This window comes from Aspergillus sclerotioniger (assembly GCF_003184525.1).
Source record: "Aspergillus sclerotioniger CBS 115572 chromosome Unknown BO94scaffold_55, whole genome shotgun sequence".
Taxonomy (NCBI): domain Eukaryota; kingdom Fungi; phylum Ascomycota; class Eurotiomycetes; order Eurotiales; family Aspergillaceae; genus Aspergillus; species Aspergillus sclerotioniger.
The window spans coordinates 85,165-106,108 of NW_020291045.1; the positions used below are offsets into that span (position 1 = coordinate 85,165).

At 46.3% G+C, this 20,944-nt stretch overlaps 6 protein-coding genes across 6 annotated transcripts; 2 read left to right on the plus strand and 4 right to left on the minus strand.

Annotated features, from left to right (window-relative positions):
* Positions 1-472: 472 nt before the first annotated feature.
* Positions 473-2,168, plus strand: BO94DRAFT_551632 (serine/threonine protein kinase CDC7; the record flags this gene model as incomplete). The annotated part of the gene is made up of 4 exons (XM_025613549.1): positions 473-748; positions 774-1,300; positions 1,368-1,428; positions 1,485-2,168. The coding sequence occupies 4 exons, from the start codon at positions 473-475 to the stop codon at positions 2,166-2,168; spliced, it is 1,548 nt and encodes a 515-aa protein (XP_025461537.1).
* Positions 2,169-2,357: 189 nt separating this feature from the next.
* Positions 2,358-3,784, minus strand: BO94DRAFT_337708 (ubiquitin-specific protease OTU1). The gene has a single exon (XM_025607014.1). The coding sequence runs from the start codon at positions 3,539-3,541 to the stop codon at positions 2,546-2,548; it is 996 nt and encodes a 331-aa protein (XP_025461538.1). The 5' UTR covers positions 3,542-3,784; the 3' UTR covers positions 2,358-2,545.
* A 244-nt stretch (positions 3,785-4,028) lies between these two features.
* On the plus strand, positions 4,029-7,190 carry BO94DRAFT_529034 (putative RSC complex subunit (RSC1); the record flags this gene model as incomplete). The annotated part of the gene is made up of 5 exons (XM_025610442.1): positions 4,029-4,320; positions 4,448-4,610; positions 4,704-4,772; positions 4,854-6,125; positions 6,189-7,190. The coding sequence occupies exons 1-5, from the start codon at positions 4,148-4,150 to the stop codon at positions 7,188-7,190; spliced, it is 2,679 nt and encodes an 892-aa protein (XP_025461539.1). The 5' UTR covers positions 4,029-4,147.
* A 1,055-nt stretch (positions 7,191-8,245) lies between these two features.
* BO94DRAFT_561494 (putative spindle poison sensitivity protein Scp3) lies at positions 8,246-10,122 on the minus strand (the record flags this gene model as incomplete). Its single annotated transcript, XM_025614221.1, has 3 exons — positions 8,246-9,637; positions 9,740-9,861; positions 10,008-10,122. 3 exons carry the CDS (start codon positions 10,120-10,122, stop codon positions 8,246-8,248), a joined length of 1,629 nt encoding a protein of 542 aa, XP_025461540.1.
* A 1,295-nt stretch (positions 10,123-11,417) lies between these two features.
* BO94DRAFT_614135 (putative TBP interacting domain protein) lies at positions 11,418-12,913 on the minus strand (the record flags this gene model as incomplete). The annotated part of the gene is made up of 5 exons (XM_025616721.1): positions 11,418-11,809; positions 11,862-12,271; positions 12,338-12,400; positions 12,466-12,522; positions 12,868-12,913. 5 exons carry the CDS (start codon positions 12,911-12,913, stop codon positions 11,774-11,776), a joined length of 612 nt encoding a protein of 203 aa, XP_025461541.1. The 3' UTR covers positions 11,418-11,773.
* A 607-nt stretch (positions 12,914-13,520) lies between these two features.
* BO94DRAFT_479912 (putative chitin synthase activator (Chs3)) lies at positions 13,521-16,038 on the minus strand (the record flags this gene model as incomplete). Its single annotated transcript, XM_025608770.1, has 4 exons — positions 13,521-14,855; positions 14,913-15,032; positions 15,090-15,804; positions 15,929-16,038. The coding sequence occupies 4 exons, from the start codon at positions 16,036-16,038 to the stop codon at positions 13,521-13,523; spliced, it is 2,280 nt and encodes a 759-aa protein (XP_025461542.1).
* Positions 16,039-20,944: the final 4,906 nt, after the last annotated feature.

Sequence of the window (20,944 nt, forward strand, 5' to 3'; positions counted from 1 at the left end):
GTATTGTAATCTGATGTGTACTGGCGCCGGTAATTTGTATTTGCGGTAACAATTCAACCGCGCAACCATGCTGTTTATGTACTAGTAAGTAAACAAACATTCTTATTCCCGATGTGCCCAGACCAAGCACCACTGGATGATTGTCAGAAAGTACTAGTAGTAGGAAGTGACGGCCGGGCGTTCCTACTACAACACTACATAGAGTATTGCACTCCTTCACAGATGCCCATACGCGTGCGGGCGGGCAACTTGATGTCTAATTGACTCAACAATACTATTCTGCGCTTTGCCATACATCTTATATCCTTGTCTCCTTCCCAGTCGCGAAGCAGAACAGAACATCACCAGCCCTGCTGCTCTCACTTTGTCGTGTCGCCAGACTCGTCCTACTACTATATGCAGACGTGATCGAGCTACGTTTCAACTGGCCCGGAATTTCTTGCTGTGATGATCCTTAAGGGCTTATATTGCAATGGCCACATTTCATGCAGTTCACGCTGATATCTTTGGCGCACAACATCCTGTCGCTGCGAAGCCAGGCCCTAGGTATACTAGGGAAGACAGTGCGGCCACAGACAGTGATGGATCGATAGAACAGACGCAAGAGGAGATTGGGTATGAGGAGGACCATCCTCAAGACAATGAGGACATTGATGACTCAGTGAAGGAAGATATGAGAAAACTTGAAGATACATTTCCCGGCATATCTGATCGGTTTCGGCTAGTGAACAGAATCGGAGAAGGTACAGTGCGGTTGATTAACTTGCTCTTAGCTGTGTCCCTTCGCTTATAAGCTCACCCTGCTTGAATCAACCGACCGACTGACTGGCAATGGGACTGCAGGTACCTTCTCCACCGTGTATAAAGCGGAGGACCTTTTGTACGACCACTATGACAATGACTGGGACACATTTCAAAGCAACCACACGGATGGTTGGACGGATCCCCCAATTAAAAGACGGCGGGTGGAAAACAATGGCCGCTCAATTCTGGTTAAACGAAGAAAGCCACGGTTCGTTGCATTGAAGAAGATCTATGTGACAAGCAGTCCCCATCGCATTCAAAACGAACTAGAGCTGCTACATGATCTTCGGGGTTGTCGATCGGTTTGCCCGTTAATCACAGCCTTCCGCTATCAGGATCAAGTCGTGGCCGTTCTGCCTTTCTTTCCTCACACTGACTTTCGCATTCAATACCGCACATTCATGGTCGCTGATATGCGACATTATTTCCGATCCCTATTTACCGCGCTGCACTCGGTCCATAAACACAACATCCTCCACCGTGATATTAAACCGACGTAAGGAAGCTTGCGCGCTATTCCCCGTTGTCAACATTTGCCGGACGCTGACCTGTGGCCCTGACAGTAATTTTCTGTATAACCCTGATATTCGGGAAGGCGTGTTGGTTGACTTTGGCCTTGCAGAAGTGAGTCGAGCTACAGTGACCGTACCAGTGCGGCATAATACTAAACTTTATCATAGCGTGAGGGATCGGAATATACAGGTACTTGCCTGTGTGCGAATGCCACTTACATACGCCGTAGTAGATTTAACCACAGCTACCACCACACCCATTGTTCGCCAACAACTTTGTCGGCTGGCTATCCTAAGAACGACTCACGGCCATCAAGGCGCGCTAACCGAGCAGGAACGCGTGGGTTTCGTGCACCCGAAGTCCTCTTCAAGTGCACCTCCCAGACAACCAAAATAGATATGTGGTCTGCAGGCGTTATTCTCCTGACATTACTCGGGCGCCGGTTTCCATTCTTCAACTCGGCCGATGATGTCGACGCTATGATCGAGATGGCGAGTATCTTCGGTACACGACGCATGAAGTCTGCAGCAGCCATGCATGGGCAAATATTTGAAACCAACATCCCTACCATCGGGGAAAAGGGGTATAGCTGGGAGAAACTTGTGAAATGGGCTAGCTGTGTCGAAGAGCTAACTGAAAGTGAGAAACAAGCCACTCGTTTGTTAGCTGGCCTCATGGAACTGGATCCCTATAAACGCCTAAGCGCCAGGGAAGCCTTACAGCATGAGTTTTTCACTGACCCTATAGACCATGATGTGGAATGGGGAGGTAACCCTGACGATAGCGCAGACACTGGGGAAGAAGACGAGGACAAAGAAGAGGGGGAAGCAGACGAAGTAGCAATGATATAGAGTCTCTGAGCCAATGTATGATAGCATCTGGTGTCGCGAGGGAAAAACCAAATCCTAATTAATATTAGCGATCCGTATAATGTCCTGTCATTTGAGGGTATATGTGGAATATACTTTCAGTCTCGCATTGAAGTTCTTGCGTGCATACAGTCAACGGGTATGCCTCGTGAAAATAACACAGCGAAGACAAGAGACATGTATAGTAATACAAGGATTTGTTTGTCGGAGCACTTAGGAAGATGTTATCTTTTAGGCCCTAACTATCAGGGGGCGCGTCTCTCAATGACTGCGGGCTCATAATATACGGATGTAAATATATACTTGAGAAACTAGATACCCAGAGGAACAGACCAAGGTGGATTTGACCAAGGCGCTTTTCAACTCGCCTCCCCAAAATCAACGTGACCTGTTTGTTCAGCATGTTGAGTAGCGCCTTTTTCCCCGATGAATGTCCCACCACATATATTGCAGCGGAGACGAAACCCAGCAGTATCAGTGTAGTAATGCCTGCTTTGTAGGACCTGGCAGAGCTCCAGCGACTTCTCAAGCACCAATGGATCTGCCGCATCAAAAACCTTGGTATCAAAATCAGGGGGCACATCGGCGTGGGTAAAAGGAGGACTGGAAGGCGATAAAGCAATGGTATCGTAGTGAATTCCCGAATAGACTACGATACATCGCAGTGAGGCGCCTTCATTAAACCGGTCGATTCGAAGTGTCTGCACGTCAATTGAACAAATCTCAACATCGAAATGCTTGCTTAAGATGCTCAGCTCGATCCCACCGCCCCACGAGCCCTCATTCTGGATCCAGTGACAGTACTCGTCCGGCTTCTTCTCCAGTACCGCCTCGGAATAGAGGCCCGGGTTCGCTTGGATTGTCTGCGCAATAACAGATCGTAGCTCTGTCATGACATCCACTCCCCCCATAGTCGCACTGCTCACCGCGCGAAAGAGACAGGAATTGTCATCGGGCATGATTCGGAGAACGAACGTTCCGCTGTGCTCGAGCGAGGGAACCTCTGGCGGATCATCAGTGTAACCTTTGTTCGGTATCTTGTCTGTCGCTGGCGCATTCAGTGGCTGCTTCGCTGCTGGAGGTTCGTCGCTGACTCGGTTTGGCGCCGGGGTCGAGTTCTCTCTCTGTGTGACGATAAGTTGTTCCCCGTGCAGATTGACCCCAAGATCTGCGATCTTCTGACCCAGAGGAAGCCCGTCTAGCATCATTGGTCTGATATCGGGATAACCATATTTTACATCGTAGCTCACTAAGCCGGTTTTGTCGGTGATCTGGCGGCGGAGGTCGTCGATAGTTGCGCCAGAATCCAGCGTGACGCTGGACTGTCCCGCCGGACCGCGGATGCGGATCCTCATTTTCTGTGACGTAGCCGAAATGTTTGGAAGGCTGGAGGGCTGGGGGTGGAAAGATGGAGAACTGAGCTGGGTCTGAGACGATGGGAGGTTGCTAAAAGGAGCGACTGCCGTAGCCGGTGCACGATAAAGAACGACGGACGACAATTGACCAGCAATCGATCCAGGCACCCGAACAATCGTGGGCGAGGGAAGGTATCATCTATCCGCTGGGAGTGGAGGGGAGATGCCTGACCCCGGCGAACCACACGGGGTATTAGTTACACGCGCCGTACCGACCGAGTCCGGAGGGCTGTGGCAGTGCACCTGGGATGCTCGTGTCCTACTCCGTACTACGTATATTATTGAATTACGCTAAACCATACGTACTAAGCTAGGACGGTATGTAATCATTCTGTATCGTAACCGCAAGCTGCCCTGCTGAGTCAGCATAGTTACTGCACGAATCTCGCCATTTGCGCTTTTGCACTCGTTCTGCTCCTGTTCGCACCCCATATGGGCTCCCTCTGTCGATGTGCTCGACTGACAGGATATTTTGAGAATCACTGACGAGTCGGTTTGGGCTCTGATCTGCACCAAGCTTCCTGTGTGGCCGCCGCCGCCTACAGTATGGAACCGGAGCCGTCGCAAGCGCAACCTCACCCAGCTCCTGAGGAACCGGTCAAGTCGATCGAAGACGATGGCAAGGCCGACAACCTGGCAGCGACAGATGGGATCACAGACGAACAATGGAGGTCAATGATGGGCGTTGTTCTGGCTATCTATGATTTCAGAGAGGAGGAGTAAGCCCTATATCCCCGTTACAGCCCATGAAAGAACGAGGCGGCCTGGCCGCTTGTCGGATTCTGTCCGGGCTCGATAGTAAAGTCCTTCCTTTGACTGACGGTCTTCGCCTTTCACGGATTGCAGTGGCCATGATCCATCGAAACTATTCCAGCGAAGCGTCAACAAACGCAATGTTCCCGATTATTATGATATCATCAAGGAGCCCATGGCTCTAAGCATATTGAAACAAAAGATCAACAAGCGCGAGTATAAGAGCATCCTCGAATTCGTGCGCGACTGTGCTCTAGTATGTAGACGCTCCAGCTCTCGGAACATTCTTCACAGTACAACCTACTGTCAACCTTGGTTAAGGAAAACTGACATCTCGTCCCTGTCCTAGATCCCTCACAATGCGCAAACCTACAACCGTCCAAAATCCCAAGCGTATGAGGATGCGCTCGTAATAAAGGTTTGTAGGAACTCGGGCTTTGCTCTCGCATGCTGATTTGTTCAAGATCGGTTTCACTGACTGTACCTCTGGTAACAAAAGGACGTTTTTATTACAGAGTTTCGAAAGCTGGTGAATCAAGGGGTTATGACTACGGAGGAAGCTGAACTTCCTGACCTTGGAGAAATCCCCGAGGCAGACCCCCTGCCAGAGGAAGAGGAAGAGGAGGACGAGGACGAAGAAGACGAAGAGGACGAGGAAGATTCTGATGATGAGAGTCGACGGAAAAAGAAAAAGGGCCCTCGCCCAAGTGGTAAACGTGAGGGTGGCAAAGACGACGGTCAAAAGTCGAATGACCCTGAGCTGCGGAAAAAGCGAGGCCGGCCACCGCGTGTTGATACCCCAATGGAGGCTAGAATCAAGGCGGTTCTAAAGGGGATTCGCAAGCTGAAAGGGCCCGGCAGCCAACTCAAGGTGCGACATTTTGAGAGGTTGCCCGACAAGGCCACCTATCCGGACTATTACGTGGAAATTCGAGAGCCCATTGCCATCGACATCATCAAGCGGAAGTCAAAGCGGAAGAAGTACAACTCGGTGGACCATTTCATGAGAGACATGGACCTTATGTTTAACAACGCGAAGGCCTACAATCAGCCCGAGAGTCAGATATTTAAGGACGCGGTCGATCTGCAACTAGAAGCGCGCAAGCTGGCTGAGCACGAGAAGAAAAAGCCAGACAGTGAGTACATGATGGAGGATGGACGTTTGCCCCTACCCGATGGCATTCTGCACAAGGGCGAGCTGTGGAAGGTCGGGGATTGGGTCCATATCCAGAACCCGAACGACGTGACGAAACCCATCGTAGCCCAGGTCTATCGCACATGGCAAGATTCTGAGGGTGAGAAATGGATCAACGCTTGTTGGTATTATCGCCCTGAGCAGACCATCCATCACTTCGAGAAGCACTTCTACCCCAACGAGGTGGTCAAAACGGGCCAGTATCGGGATCACCGGGTGGAAGAGATTGTGGATCGTTGCTTCGTGATGTTCTTCACTCGCTACAATCGTGGCCGGCCAAGAGGTCTTTCCCCCGACAAAGACGTTTACGTCTGCGAAGCCCGGTATAACGAGGAGAAACATAAGCTGAACAAGATCAAGACGTGGGCGAGTTGTCTTCCGGACGAAGTCAGGGAGAAGGACTACGAGATGGACCTCTTTGATGTTCCTCGACGGATCAAGAAAATCCCCAGTCCCATCAAGCATCTACTGAAGGGCGATGCGAAGGAAACCGACGACCTTCCCAAGCCAACCTGGGGGGCGGACAATGCACCCCCCGTGGTCGGCGCAGTCCATCGCCGCCCCAGAGACGAGAACGTAGGCTCCCTTCAAACATTCTAACCATAAATGATTGCCACTGACTGAACCGACGCTTTCCAGGAGTCTCCCCCCCCGGAACCCACCCCGTCACCACCTCCGTCACTGCCACCACCTACTTTGCCCCCTGGTCCACCTCGACAACCCTCGATCAACCCGTCCTCTACACGGCCCAGTGTAGATAATCAAGGCACTGGCACAACAGCGGGAGTAGCTGCTGCGGTTGCTCGCTCCCCAGCTGCGCCTGTTCCTCCGACTCAACATTCTCCGGCACCAGTTCCCCCGGTAAATTTCCATCAGTCCCAGATTCCCCCAACTCAGGTTTATCATCAGTCTGCCATGCAGAGGCGCACTAGCGGCCTTGTCCCTCAGACATCTCATCCGGCTGCTTATCAGGCGTCAGCTATACCTCATGCATACGCAGCCGCCCAACAGACACCTTACACTCCATATACAGGGAGCCGGTTGCCGGTCCCTCCCTTAGGGATGTACAATCCCAACGCACCCCGGCCGATTGAAGTCTTCCATTTGAGCGATTCCGCGAATGCCACTATCCCGGAAGATATCCGTGAGCAGTTCCACTGTGATAACCAGGGTCGTGTGCTTTTCTTCTTCAGCCCCCCGCTGGATGTGATCCCGTCAGTTCAGCAAAAGCTAGGCCACTCTCTCAAGTATCTGGCTGCCAAAGAGGAGCGAAGGAAGTTGGTGGAGGCCAAGAAGCGCAAGGAGAATCACGAACAGGTGGGGCGGGAAGTGAGTGTTAAGCGGCAGCGGCCTGATGAAGAGCCAGCTCTTACTGCTTACATGGATACCCTAACAGCCAAGGCCATGGAGGCCCTGGCATCCCAGATCACGGACGGCACGGACAAGTTTTATGAGATCTTGTACCAGGATAAGGCCGGAAGTACGCGACGAGCTGATACTAAGGCTCACGAGCGAAGGCTTCTGGGCGAGCAGGCTTCCCAGGAGGAAACTGCGAGGATTTTGGCGCACTCGAAGAAAATGGCCTTTGTTAGCCTCAAAGGCACCGCCATGTATCTGGATGATATTGGACGTAAAGCCTGATTGTATGAAGGGTTGCCGGATTGACAAGACTGCCGATCCTTACTGAGTTCCCACTTCCCTCCGAGACCGGGGTTGTCTTCTTTATTGTCTCCATGGGCTCGAATAACGGTACTACCACGGCACTCGACTTATAGCGTCTTTGAGAGGCGACCCCCGGGGTTGATCTTGGGGACGCCATTCATCAGGTTAATTCTTTCATGTAAACTAGCCGTGGGTGCGATCAATGTATTGGGATTGTCAAATCGTTGCCGGGTCCTCTTTTGTTTAGACTCTTTCCTGAAGAGATCTACTCCAACAACCAGCAGTCTACGTCAATGGTCTGCGAGGATCGATCTAGGGTCCATTTCAAACAGTTGCGCACATCGTTGACTCGTAAATTAGATACAGACAGCAGAATTATCGGAAAGGAGGAAAACACAGTAACAAAGGAGGGCAGAATAAGACAGAATAAGATAGAAGTGTACACATGGTTCCCAACAAACAGACAGAATTCCACATGCCAATCAATCGATGCGACCGATGTCTCCCGGTAATAGACTAGGAACACTCGGGAGCCGATAATCCTGACGCGTGTGAGATAATGCAGAATGAATGATGGAGGCCGCCACAGCTGGATAGCCATCCAAGCCCCTCCAAACAAGTTCGCACATTGGTCTAAGAGCCCAGTAAATGCAAGAGACACATTAAAGTGAGAAAGAAGGGTTATTGTATAACTCCTAGAGATCGCTGAACCGTTCTATGCAAAATTCCTTCCAATAGCGCCGGAGCCTAGAGCACTCCTTTTGGTGATGGTGATGACTTATGGACATTATCATGGACTGGTACCAACCTGTGGTGCTTTTTTTGTTTCCTTTTGCCCAGCCTTTGCTATCGTATGTTTTTTGGTATGTTGCTTCCTCGCCCTCGTTTTGATTCTCGTATGATTTTCTCCCTCCGCCTATCGCGCCCCTTTCTTCGGTTTTTTTCTCTCCCTGTTCCCTGATTTTTGCGCATCCACGTATACTCCACTTATCAATGGCAGATGTCCGGCCAAATTGTACTTTGAGAAATTGGGGCTATGGCTGGAAACCTGAATTGCTGGTAGGTGTTGAAGCCTCATCGTCGTTTGAATCGGTTTTGTGTGGACTCCATGAGGTACTGTTTCGCTTGTTGTTTTCCTCCTCCTCCATTGAGAAGACCAAGTCGCCTTGCTCCTCATCAATCTTGCTCGTGCTAACTGGCGATGAAACAGTGCGGTCAAGGCGGCTGCTAGCGCCTACGGATGACGAATGACGGGCTGAGCCAGGATGAAGAGATATGCCGCTGAGTTGCTGCGATATCATAGACATCGATGGTTGGCGAGAAGGACTCGAAATGAATGGCGAAACATCGCCGGAAATCTGCCGGCTACCAATTGGGCCCAAGCTGGGGCTGGTACCAAGATTCAAAGAAGACTCACGTAGCGGCGATCCAATGTGGGTGAGCGAGGTGCCGTGGGCATCTTCCTCCTTCCTCTGTCGCTGTTTGGCAAACAAAGCGCCAAATCGAGACGGGCTGGAGGCGAGCGGGGAGCCAACTTTCGACAGACTCGTGCCACTCATACCGAGACCGCTGAGATCGCGATGGCTTGAGCTGAGTTCAAGGTCGGTGCGCGACAGACGCCGGAGTCGCTCCTGAGGTGTAAGGACATCATCGTGCAAGTTCATTGGCAGATAATCTTCCTCCATCGGGAAGTTGCTATCATCCCAATCATCCAAAGCCGTGGGCCGAGGTACGCTAGCAGAGAGCACACGTGGTTTTATAGGCCGCTGTGAATGGAGGAACCGCGGTCCAATACTATCTTCAAGGAGACCCGGGGGAGATGAGCCGACGAAAGAAGAGGAGGGTTTTCTCATGTCAGGGCCGTAGGCTGTGTCCCGGAGGTTTCGGAGTGCATCTGACGGCGCACCCATACGCTGTGCTGGCGGAGACAGCTCCAGTCCAAATTTCGAGGGAACGGAGGCCGCAACCGGGCCGTAACGAGCTGCGTGCGATATTCCTTGGCTGTCAAAGGATGCAGGAAGTGGAGCATCGAGTGCAGTTAGGTGACGATGATTTGGGGACATCGGGAAACGCAGATCATCAACGGGTGATCCATACTTTGAGCCGGCATCCGAGACCAAGCCTGTGTCGATCGTGGGGATAGCGTCGTAAGGTTGCTGTTGCTGTTGTTGCGCATGTAACGCGACATATTCGTCTTGCGCTGAGACCTGGGAGGCATATCGCGGATCGTGACCGTTCATCCGTTGTTGGGAAAGTACCGAGTTCGTCAGCGCGGAGTCTTGATTGACGTAGGCTTGTGGATTGACACGCCCGCCCAGATTCAGATGGCTTCCACCCATTGCCATACCAGGGTTAGGACGATTTACCCGTCGGCCATCGGGGAGAATATGCGCCAGTGCACATTTCGCTCCGAACTTGCAATTACCCTACAATTGTCCCATATATGGTCAGCCTCAGGTGGTGTCGCGGGGGTTGATGGAGCATTCTAAGCGCGAGGAACCACGGTCACCTTGACACCAACTTCCTACCTTTGTGAAGTATTTGCAGGGGGCATAGTCAATCGTGGCATCCGTAGAATGTAGGAAGGGGCACGCAGGCCCGGCCTGACAAGCTCCTTGGCGGAAAAATTTGCAAGGCACATGCTTGGTGTCTGCGCGACAGTGACCTCCGAGTCAGCAATTTGGCTTCCACAGAGAGGAGAGAGCCCGTGAGAGTTGTGATATGGGAGACAGAAGCCCTTGGATGGCAGCCTGAAGGGGGGAATGGAGAATGGAGGATGGGACATGAACGACTCACTGCTCTGGTTAGGAGGGCTGCGGGCAGCCATATCGAAGCCCGAGGGGTTGCGGGAATGGCCGTTCTGGAGTGATTGTGGGCCGGAGGGGACCGGGAGAGGAGCGCGGCTTTTCATGTCACCTGAGACACGGGTCGGGGTACGAGCAGCGTGGGAGGAAGCCGAAGAGGAGGGGGAAGAAGGAGGAAGGGGTTGGGAGGGCGGAGGGTTGCGAGAAGCCGACAGCTGCATCGCCAAAGCAAAGGAGGAGGAGGAGGAGGAGCAGCAGCAGCAGCAGCAGCAGCGGCGGCGGCGGCGGCGGCGGTAACGGTAGCGGTAGCGGTAGCGGCGACTGGCGGCGGCGGCGGCGAGCACACAAAATCCGGAGGGGTTTATCGGGACGGGGGAGAGGGGAGATTTCCACGGGTGTTGGTGGGGGGATGGATTCCACTTTCCAGGGAGAGAGGAGAGAGCGGCGAATGCGTCTCTCCAAGAGAGATAGCGAGATACTGGTCACGTTATGCTCGATCTATAGAAGAGGCTGGGTCAATGTTCGAATCAGTCTTGTTCACTCTGTGTCTCTGTCGCGCTCCCTCCGATCAGTCGTTTGTTGTTGGTTGGGATTGATTGCATGCTTACCTGTAAGTTGGCGTAAGGAGATGCCCCCAAAGTCTGGAATATGTCAGGCAGAATCCCGCAATCACTCGATCAACACTGTGAGGGTGAGGTCCTCTTTGGCTCTGCACATTTCATTGGGATGGACTGCAAGTGAATGAAACAAGGAAAGACAAAGAAGAGAGAGAGAGAGAGAGAGAGAGAGAGAGAGAGAGAGAGAGAGTGTGTGTGTGTGTGTGTGTGTGTGTGTGTGTGTGTGTCGAGTGATCCATATCGCATCTTGACCATCATCCATTCTCCCCACTTCCCTTTCCCCAATTCGAAATCTCGCTCATTCTTCTTCCTAGTTCCTCCACCCCCTTTTGAACCCCCCATTGATGTCGAGCTCGTCCTGCCATGGCAATTCCCGTGCCATTCATCCCGTCTACCTACTGCGTACTCCGTATTACATCCTACGTATTAATATATATATACTACAGGCCACCTTGAAGCTATAGGCCTGCCTGAATGCAGTTATCCCTTGGGAATTGAGATTCCTGTCTCCTCTTTGCCTAGGTCTGGCGCATGACAGAGATGTTGAAGCCCTCGTGGGTGGCGTCATATCGAGTCGGCAACCACCACTCCTGACTCCGTCGCATGCGTCCCCATCCCCTCAGTTGACAGCCCCATGCTTCAGTCGTCCTTGTTGAGCCATGAGTATCATCCAATTAGCCGCTCGGATGACACTAGTCGGATTGTTCATTTGTTCATCTGATCGTCCCATCTAGCGGCCCTGACTTTGCTCAGCAGCTCCGGCCTACCTACTTAGGCTGCTAACAGTACTAGTAGCTTTCCTCTACACGTTCTTGATCTAGACAGGGCGGAGCGGCCGCCGATCGTCTATCTACATAGTGCTATGAGTAAGTACTTATATACTCCGTACTTGCATAGTATACTCGCTATCTGGTGCCTATACTGTCGTCTTGTACCGTATAACTGGTGACACAGCGTCTTCATCTTGTTCACACTCCCCGTAGTATTGAAGGGTTAATAATAACATAATGGCGGTGATTTCCGTGGTTCCAGGACATGTATACCCAGCCCTGAGGAGTAGTAGTAGTAGTAGTAGTAGTAGTATGCTGGCCTCCAAGGGGGAGTAAGAGGCCTCGTTTCATCATGTCGAGCACGTTGCCAGTCAGTTGAGGCAAGGGCCCTCCAACCCCAAAGACTCCTACATTCCGGCATCAGAATAGATCAATCCCCAAACCTGGCAAGTCTCGTACCCAAAGTTCTTCCCTAGTCATATTCTCCGGCACAACCTCCGAGCACTTCCGCCATAAATCGCGACAAATCCGACCGCGGATGTTGGCTTGATTTTGCCAATGTTTCCAGTCTTTTTCGGCATCCACTTCAAGCTGGATAGGTACGCTATCCGAGTCAATCCCTCGCACCCTATCCAGCCGTGCGCGTATTACCTCCTGCGCTTGCTCAATTTGACCAATATCACGTCGAAGCTCGGAGACTAGGGGTCTTCCACATATAGCTGCTAACTCCGCTCGCGTCTTATTCTCTATGGCCTGGAGACTGGTCACTTGCTCCTGCAGCCGTTCAGTTTTCCAATCCATAGTTGCAATTATCTCTGGCGTAGCCTCATTGCATGTTTCCTGTATAGCATGATAGACTACTTGTTTGCCTAGTGCACTGCAATCAATTCTATGCTCGCCGCTAATTCTCCCTGCATAGTTGATGACCTGCTCACCGGCTGCTCGTCCTTCGATTTGCTTGTTCTGGTGTAGTTCTCGTAAAGCTTTCGCGGTGTGTGCTTTGGAATATACAGCTTCAGTATAGAGTAATATTGCGGTGATGCCATCGCGAAAATGATCTTACCTTTCGTGATCCTATTGTGTAGATTTGCTGAGACCTCAGTGGCCTGCGCGAGATCAGCTATGAAAGGAAGACCAGTACTAGGTTCGCTTAGAAACCAACCGAGAACGGACGACTATGTAATGACAACAGCAGAAAATTAGCTCGATCCCCTTTCCTTCGCTCTCCTCAAGTGAATAGATCGGATCAATCGGTTCACTCAAACAAGAAGGGAAAGCGTACTTTTGTTTCCCTACACATCACAAATTCAGCGGTTGCAATGTGGAGATAAACCCGCAACGTAGCATGGCTGATGGCATATACTCACAGAGATAATCAAAAATCAGTGCACGACGGTCATGGACAGCTTTCCGGGGTTAGATTTGTATAGCTCTCAATTATTCTAGGAGTTGCTTGTTCGCTCACCATCGTCACTTGAAGACTTATCATTCTTCCCTTTTTTCTGGACCATGGCGGGGTAGACCTATAAACCGTAGACTACGGCGGGAACCGGGAAAGGAAACGACTTGGTTGCAGTTTAGAAGGTGAAATGAGATTCTCTGTCCAGATGCTTGGTAGATCACGTGGAGAGGAGACGCGTGACAGGACAACGATGAGTTCGATACCGAAAGGACAACAAAAACTCCAAGGTGCGCGCGCGAGCTGAACGCTGGGGGCAAATAGAAACAAAAGAAAAGAAAGGCTTGAAGGTTTTGGTCATGCTGCGAGGTACTTGGTCCTACGCTGCTGCACATAGATCATATTACCGAAATGAAACATCACATCGCAACGCGAACTGGGAAATGAAATGACAATGAGAAATGGTTCAGACATGGAGAGAATCACTATCTCTAAGATGTTGGGCGACATTCCCAGTCTGGACCACCAAAATCTTCTCATCTACCAACCAACGGGTTCCCAACACTCAAAGCCATCTACATTATTTCACGTACGCAAGGGGGGAAGTCTAGCACCCTCACACTTTTCGAATATAGCACAGATGAATAACGACCAAAGTAGTAGATATCTCGGGGTATCACATGACAATCTGCGCAAAGGTTAGTCTCACAAACGTGTCTTTAAGAGCGATAGGGCAGAGGTAAACATACGCAGTCGCTGTCTTTCTGGACAGCCGGAACCCCCATTTCTTCGAATGTCTTCGGGCCTTTGCCCGGTAGATTACCATGTGCTTTTGAGGCAGGTGCTGCAGGCTTCTGGCTAGCTGTGGTTGGCGCCGCAGGGGGGGGCTTGGATGTCGTGGTTGACGGAGGGGGTTTAGGAGTGGAAGCAGATGATGGGGGCCTGGGGGTCGATGAAGCACTTGGGGGTGGCATGGATTCAGTCCGTGGAGGGAAAGACGTTGAAGGCGAGGCCGGCGGTCTCGGAGAACCCGTCGGACCCCCCTGGGAGGGAGGGGAAACGGGACCTCGCACGGGTCGCCTGTCTGGAGGCATATTTTCTAGCCGTTGGGGACGTCTCCGAGCATCGGCGTGAGGATTATCAAGCGGTGCTGAGTAGCCAATATCGAGTTTAGGTGCCACGGACGCTGGGCTTGACGGGCTGGTGGTTGAGGGCGTGCTAGGAGCTGGTGAGCGATAGCCCATTGCACTGGGCCCATACGATGCAGCGCGGTTGTAGTTTGGCGCGTTCGTACGAATGTTGGGGTTGATTCCAAACGCGGAACTTGGCCGAGGATCCGCTGGCATTGAATACCCCGGCGGATACACAGGCCGAGCACGAGATGCCGGTCTGTCAGGGTAAGGGGCGGCGGGATTGGGGTTGTCTGATAGAGTCATCCTGGACGGGTCAGGCATTTCAAGATTCTCCGGGGTAGGTTTCGTCGCGGCCCCTCGCTGGTGAGATCCATAGCGAGACTTGATCCGCGCAATCGCAACTTGTTCGTGGTCCTTCCTGGATAGGGTCTTGGAGCGGGAGATACTATCGATCCGACCGGTGGCGTCTTTGTTCCCGTTCGCCGCGGCTTTGGCATACCAGCTCCTAGCTTCTTTGATATCCACTGGAACGAAGATACCGACTTCGTAGAAGTATCCCAAGGCGAACTCGGCGGTTGGGAACCCACTTTGAGCCGCACGTTGGGCGTAAATGAACGCCAATTCATCGTTCTTTTCGAAGACGCCATCATGGCCGCAGAGAAACCATTTACTGATAGCCATCTCTGCTTCTGGTTCACCTTGGCGTGCAGCCAACGCGTTATAATGCAAGGACAATGCGGGGTTGAAGTCACAGCCAAGTTGGCAGAGTTCATACGCAGCACCCATCTTGACTTGGGCCTTGGCAAACCCATGGTAAGCGGCTTTCTCGATATTCACGCGAGATGCGTTTAGATCCAGCGGTAGATAGTTCTCAGGGACATTCACCTGCGGCAGCTCCCGTGCCAGGAGCATACCGTAAACCTGCATGATGTGTTAGAGGTCTGTACAGAAAAGGATGGAACAAGCGATTTCACTCACGTAAGCCCCCTGAGGTGCATTTTCATCGCAGGATTGCGCGGCGAGGCTGATATAGCTGAGGCCCATTTGATAGTCTTGGCGTTTCCCGTGCTGTCCAAGAAGAATCATCATACCCAGGCGCTATTGATCGAAATCTTAGCACACGCAGTAATACGATTATAGGGGTGATGATCATACATAGAAAGAGGCCGAGTCGGCAAGGGCAACGCCCTTTTCGTAGTGCTTGATAGCCTTCTCCGGCTCTCCCGAACTCTCGAACTGCATGCCAATGCGATACTCAGCTCGAGCGTATCCTTTCTCCGCAGCTCTCGAATAGGCACGAAAAGCTTCCTTCTTGTCCACGCGGTACCCAAACTTGCCAAATTCCAGCCACATTCCCTTGATGAACTCAGCCTTAGGGTGGTATTGCTCGGCCAGGAAGTTTACGATATTCATCGCGTCAAGTTTCAACTGCCGCTCCACTTGAGGGGTCTGAGGGCGCGGAGGCTGGATCAAAGACAGGCGGGTTTCGTTTTGCATGGCAACCTCAACATAAGCGAGGGCATCCTGAGCCCAAGCTAACTGCATATCGGGATCGTTCGACGACAATACGGCCATTCGGGCCCTTTCCAGATTAACTTCCCGCTGCTCATCGGTAGGGGGGACGTTAGGTGGCGGATTGCGCAGGACAGGAAATGGAGAAAAGTTCGGAGCGTCCATGTTGTCGTGGGCGACGGATTGTTCGTAATGAGTGGACTCGTAGGCGGTTGGGGAGGACTGTCCATGGGAGACAGAGGAAGAAGTGCGCTCGGGGAAACGCGAACGGTCATACTGATTGTGGTGGGGGTTTCGGGCCTCGTGTTCGAGGTGAGCGATGTTATCCTGCATGTTCTCCGGGACTTCTGGCATGACCCTGGTGAAATGGAAGATTATGGATTAGCAATACATCAACCTGGGCAGGAGGCCAGGAGAGCTATTTTGGGAGGGGTGGTAATTTTCTTCGACCGCTGTGATCCGGGGGGGGGGTGTGACCGCACCTTTGAGGAGAGGGGGATATGACTTCTGGCATATAGAAATCATCCTGGCCCCCTGGATACCAGGTAGCACCCAGCCGTGGCTGACCATGACTTTGTGGTGGCCTATTCATTGTCGGCATGTTTCTCCGTTTATTGGACAATATTGCTTTTTCCTTGTTAATTTCGTTTCCACCTTACCCCTGTTGAATTTGAAAAAGAAAATTAAATGTCACTTGTCTCGGACCGGCGCCAGGAAATAGTGTTTTTAGCTCTCTGGTCTCAGCGGTTCATCGGAACCCCTCGAGGGAAAAGAGAGCCGGCGTGGAGACTGCTGAGTAGTGGTGGTCGACTAGTTCTCCTAAAGTTCTCGGAGAGGGGAGAGGGGGGCGCAGACTACTATACGGGACACGAAGGGACTCAGCAAGAAGGCGCGCAAGGGCTTCGCATCTGATCCAGCAGCCTCAGCAGGTGAGAGGGTAATATATCCATGGGGGTCTGTAGGCGGACGCTAGTCGCTAACCGTCAGACTATTCCCTGGGACTAATTAAGTGGTCACGATACGGGACTCACTCAGTAGTATAGGTGATACAATAATAGGAGGGGAGGATGCAAAAGAGGGGTCGGAGGGAGACGGCCAGGAACCGCCCGTACGGACTTGGTTGTGGCCTAGCCAGGACCTCCACAGGACTCCATCACATTTAGGTCAGCAGTAGCAGTTCGCTGCCTCCTATTAATCATTTCTACTTGCATGTTCCCGACCTCACACAGCATTCTGTATTCCATAGCTGAACTAGGCAGCCCGATATCTGATGTGACTGAGAGACGCAGGCATCCTAGAATAATTCACAAGGTTACAGTACCTGACCAAAACAATGAACTGCAAAGTATAATCATGGAAAGAAGGAACCAAATCCAATATAATACGTAGGGAAGAAAGTGTATGCCTGCTACTCCATATATAATAATAGTGAACGGAGTACATAGGTAGTAGGTATCTACTGTGTATCTACGGCGTAGATAGCAGGGAGAAAAGCCGGCTATTTTTATCGCGACAATCATCTACTATTCCGTTTATAGTACTAGTATCTACTACTGTACAGAGTAGAGAAGTTCAGCAATATTGATATTAATACTAATTTTGAATACAGATCATAAATAGTTTAGCATCAGCTAAAATAAGCAAGCGGTAAGCTAGCTGAGTCATCTAGTAGATTTAAATTAGTAATTTAAAAATAATATCAATATCAAAACCATGAAGATGAATTAGGCTAGACTCTTGCTAGCCTAGTTATATTTACTATCTCTAGCAACCACGCGTGAGATTAGAATCATGATTTTCAAAACTATATAAAAGATTTTTTTATATAAGCCAGTATTATATTACTACTAAAATTATTTGAATTTAATATAAATTACTTTAATCTTATTTCTTTACTCTTCTAGCAATCTAATACAACAATTTTATAGACTTTAATATTTATATTTTTAATATTAAGACTGAATCTATATAAACTATTTAACTTCTCTCTACTAATATTTTTCCAGACCCCTTTATCTACCAGACTAAGCTAATTAATACTTTTCAATTAAGAACTATCTAAATCTTATACAGATTTACAGATTATAAGTTTCTTAATTATATATCAGAAATCAGAGATAATTCTAATAATTAAAAGATAGTCTCAGGCACACAAGTTAATCTTTAATAAAGAAATCTTTCCTACAGAATTATATATTTATTACAAGTTGTTATAGGATGAGATCCCGTATATTAACAGACTCAGCTAAGCAATCTTATTACTACTAGCTAACTTATTTTACTATTGTTACAGACCCCTGCTAGTTGAACTACTAGTAAGGCGGACTCGCCAGGCAGAAAGCACTGATAAGGGCAGCGCTCGGGTAAGACCGAACTATTGTTTAGCACAATTGTGAATTACCATCACGACGCCCGGAACGGTTACACATCATGTGACCATGATAGCATGTCACTGACAAGCTACGACATGTCAACACTATGACCAGGACATGGTGATGATATGAGATAATATGCTAATAGTATAATATATCATAATAATAATATAAAAAGAATAAGATATATAAAAATACTTTTTTATATATTTAGTTAAGTTCTGTTCTTCGTGCTTAATCCACTGTCTTTAAGTAACTATATGCTTGAAAGCTTAATAACAATACTTGTCTATACTTACTTATGGATAACTATATAATACTATTCAGTCTTACTTCTCTTCTCTTGTCCAAGACCAGTTATTCCTAGATAGTTATTAACCTGATACCTTCTTAACTCAGTTCAACGGTATATATACTAGTGAAGCTAAGCTAATCAAGACAGGGAAGTGATCCTAGGATTTGATATATTAAGTACTAGTTAATATAATTATTATTAGTTATAATTATCTATTATATTGATTATTTCAAATTCATTGCGCACTTTGTAACAGCAAGGTCTAATAATACAGAAACTAATAAATATAGTTAATTAATTATAAAAAAGTATCATTATCTTAAAGTAACAGAACCAGTTATTTAAAGATTATTTAACAGTTAAATCTATCAAGGTCTGACTACTAGAATTATTTAACAATAACTGAGCAAGGCTCAAGGCTTTCTTGACCTAGTTAGACTTATATCTTAATATAAATAAAGAAAAGCTTAGAAATAAGATTAATAAGATCTTTTTTATATTTATTTATCTAATTAAAACAATATTTAATTAATTCAAGCTATATATCCGCGAGTATTAAAAAAGATTAGTAAATAATCAGAATAATAATATTAAGAAAATCTTTATTAATTATACAAGATTTAAGAAATATCTAAAATAAATATTTAGAGATATTAATATAATATATAATATTAAATAAAAATTATAATAATTTAAATAGATTAAATTAATATTTATATATATTTCTGAATTTTTACAAGTTATTAATTACTGAAAATAAAGATAAAGATACTTATATTATATAATTTAAGAAAGAACTTAAAATAGAGATCTAAAAAAAACTTATTTAATAAAAATAACTAAATATACTGTTACAGATAATCATAATAATAGTTAAGATTAATAATAAGTTATATAAATATAATATAAAATAAAAAGAAGATTAATAGATTAATAGGTGTATATCTTGATAAAGTAACTAATAAAGTTACTAAGTTAATAATAGAAGATTAATACAGTCTAAAAGTCTAATATATAAAGATTTCTACAGATTAAAACTAATAATACTAAATATAGCACAGTATCAGACTTGATAAAACAGAGTATTTAAAGAAAAGCTTAAACAGTGTAAAAAGGACTACTTATACTTTAGCTATAGTAAAGTAGATTATTAATTAAAAGACTGTAAATAGAAATAGTAATAGTCTTAGAAATAGTTAAGAGCTATATACAAAAATCAAGATAGAGAAGTCTATAATATTACTATTATTTAGTCTAAAGTTTAGACAGGATTTATAATACAGACTTTAGATAATAAAAAGCTATATATTATATAATATAAATAACTATTAATATTAAAAAAATATATTAAGATTAGTTAAGATAACAGGTTATCACAGATAAGCCAACAGCACTATTAGAGTAATAAGAAGATTATTAATTATCTATAATATTTAATTAGCCCACAGAAGTTGATAATAGTAATAAGCTAGTTTCAAGGAATAAATATCCCAGTATAGTTTAGACTAAGTTTAACTCTTTAAATAAAGAGTACAGTACTTAGCTAAAAGATCTTAGACTTAGTAAGAAAAGACTTAGTAAGATATCTGATACTCTGGAAAAACCCTTATTAAAAATTAGTAAAATATATCTAATACAGTAAGATAAAGATAAAGAAAATTAGAAAAATAATGAAAATAATATCTTTTATTAATTAGACTATATTATAAAGAAATTTTTAGAGAATCTAATATAATTTTATCTAGAATTTAAGAAAATTATATAGTATTATTTATATTAAAATTTAAGATATTAGAAATTATAAAATAAGATCTGAAGACAGTATTTATAAAGATATTTCTATTATCTAGAAATTTACTTAATATATAGATAAGATAATATAAATTATTATTATTAACTATCTAAGATTAGTTAAAAAATATAAGTAGCTAGGACAGAATTTTAATATAATAATAAAAAATGTCTGTACATATATTTCAAGAAAAATAAAGAATATTAAAAAATATAATAAATTTTCTTAAATTATATATTATATAAATATATATTTTATATATTATAATTAAAAGTATATTATAAATTATTAATCCAGAATATCAGAAATAATAGAGACTAGAAAAAGCTATTATTTATATCTTAACTTTAATTATTTATATAAAGAGTATTAATAATATTTATATTATAAATTAATATATTAATTAATATGCTTTAATAATTAGTATATAATATATTATATAATAAAGATAAAAGGATTAAGATTTTTAAGAAAATATCTAAGATAACTAGAACTTAATTAGCTGGATTAATAATTAGTAACCACTAAATTAAGAATATACTTAAAGATTTAAGCAATTATGTTAGATTAAATAACTCAAGTATTAATAGATTTTAATATAATCAGAAACTTTATAAATCTATGATTTATACAGTAACTTAGAATATTTAAAAAATAGAAAACAAAATCTGAACTAATTATAGAACTAAATAAAGAGAATTTAAAAACTCTTATATTAATAATCAAGCTAAGAACTATACTTATAGTTATAATAAATTATTTTAAATATATAGATTTTAATATGATACTATTTATACAGTATAATATTATTGTCAAACCCTAGGATCGCTTCTCCCTGTTCCTGTTAGCTTAGCTCCCGTTCCAATACGTACCTTGTGAACTGAATCAAAGGTAGTCAGGCTGTTGACTATCTAAAGGTGACTTGATCTGAACAGAAGAAGAGAAGTAAGGCCAGATAGTGCCGCGCAGCTATCCGTAAGTAAGTGCGGACGAGTGTTGTCGCTAAGCTCTACCAAAACGTAGGTTACTTAAAGACAAT

Bases quoted from the DNA above. Each gene is read 5' to 3' on its own strand.
- BO94DRAFT_337708 (XM_025607014.1), bottom strand. From the start codon at position 3,541: ATGAGGATCCGCATCCGCGGTCCGGCGGGACAGTCCAGCGTCACGCTG.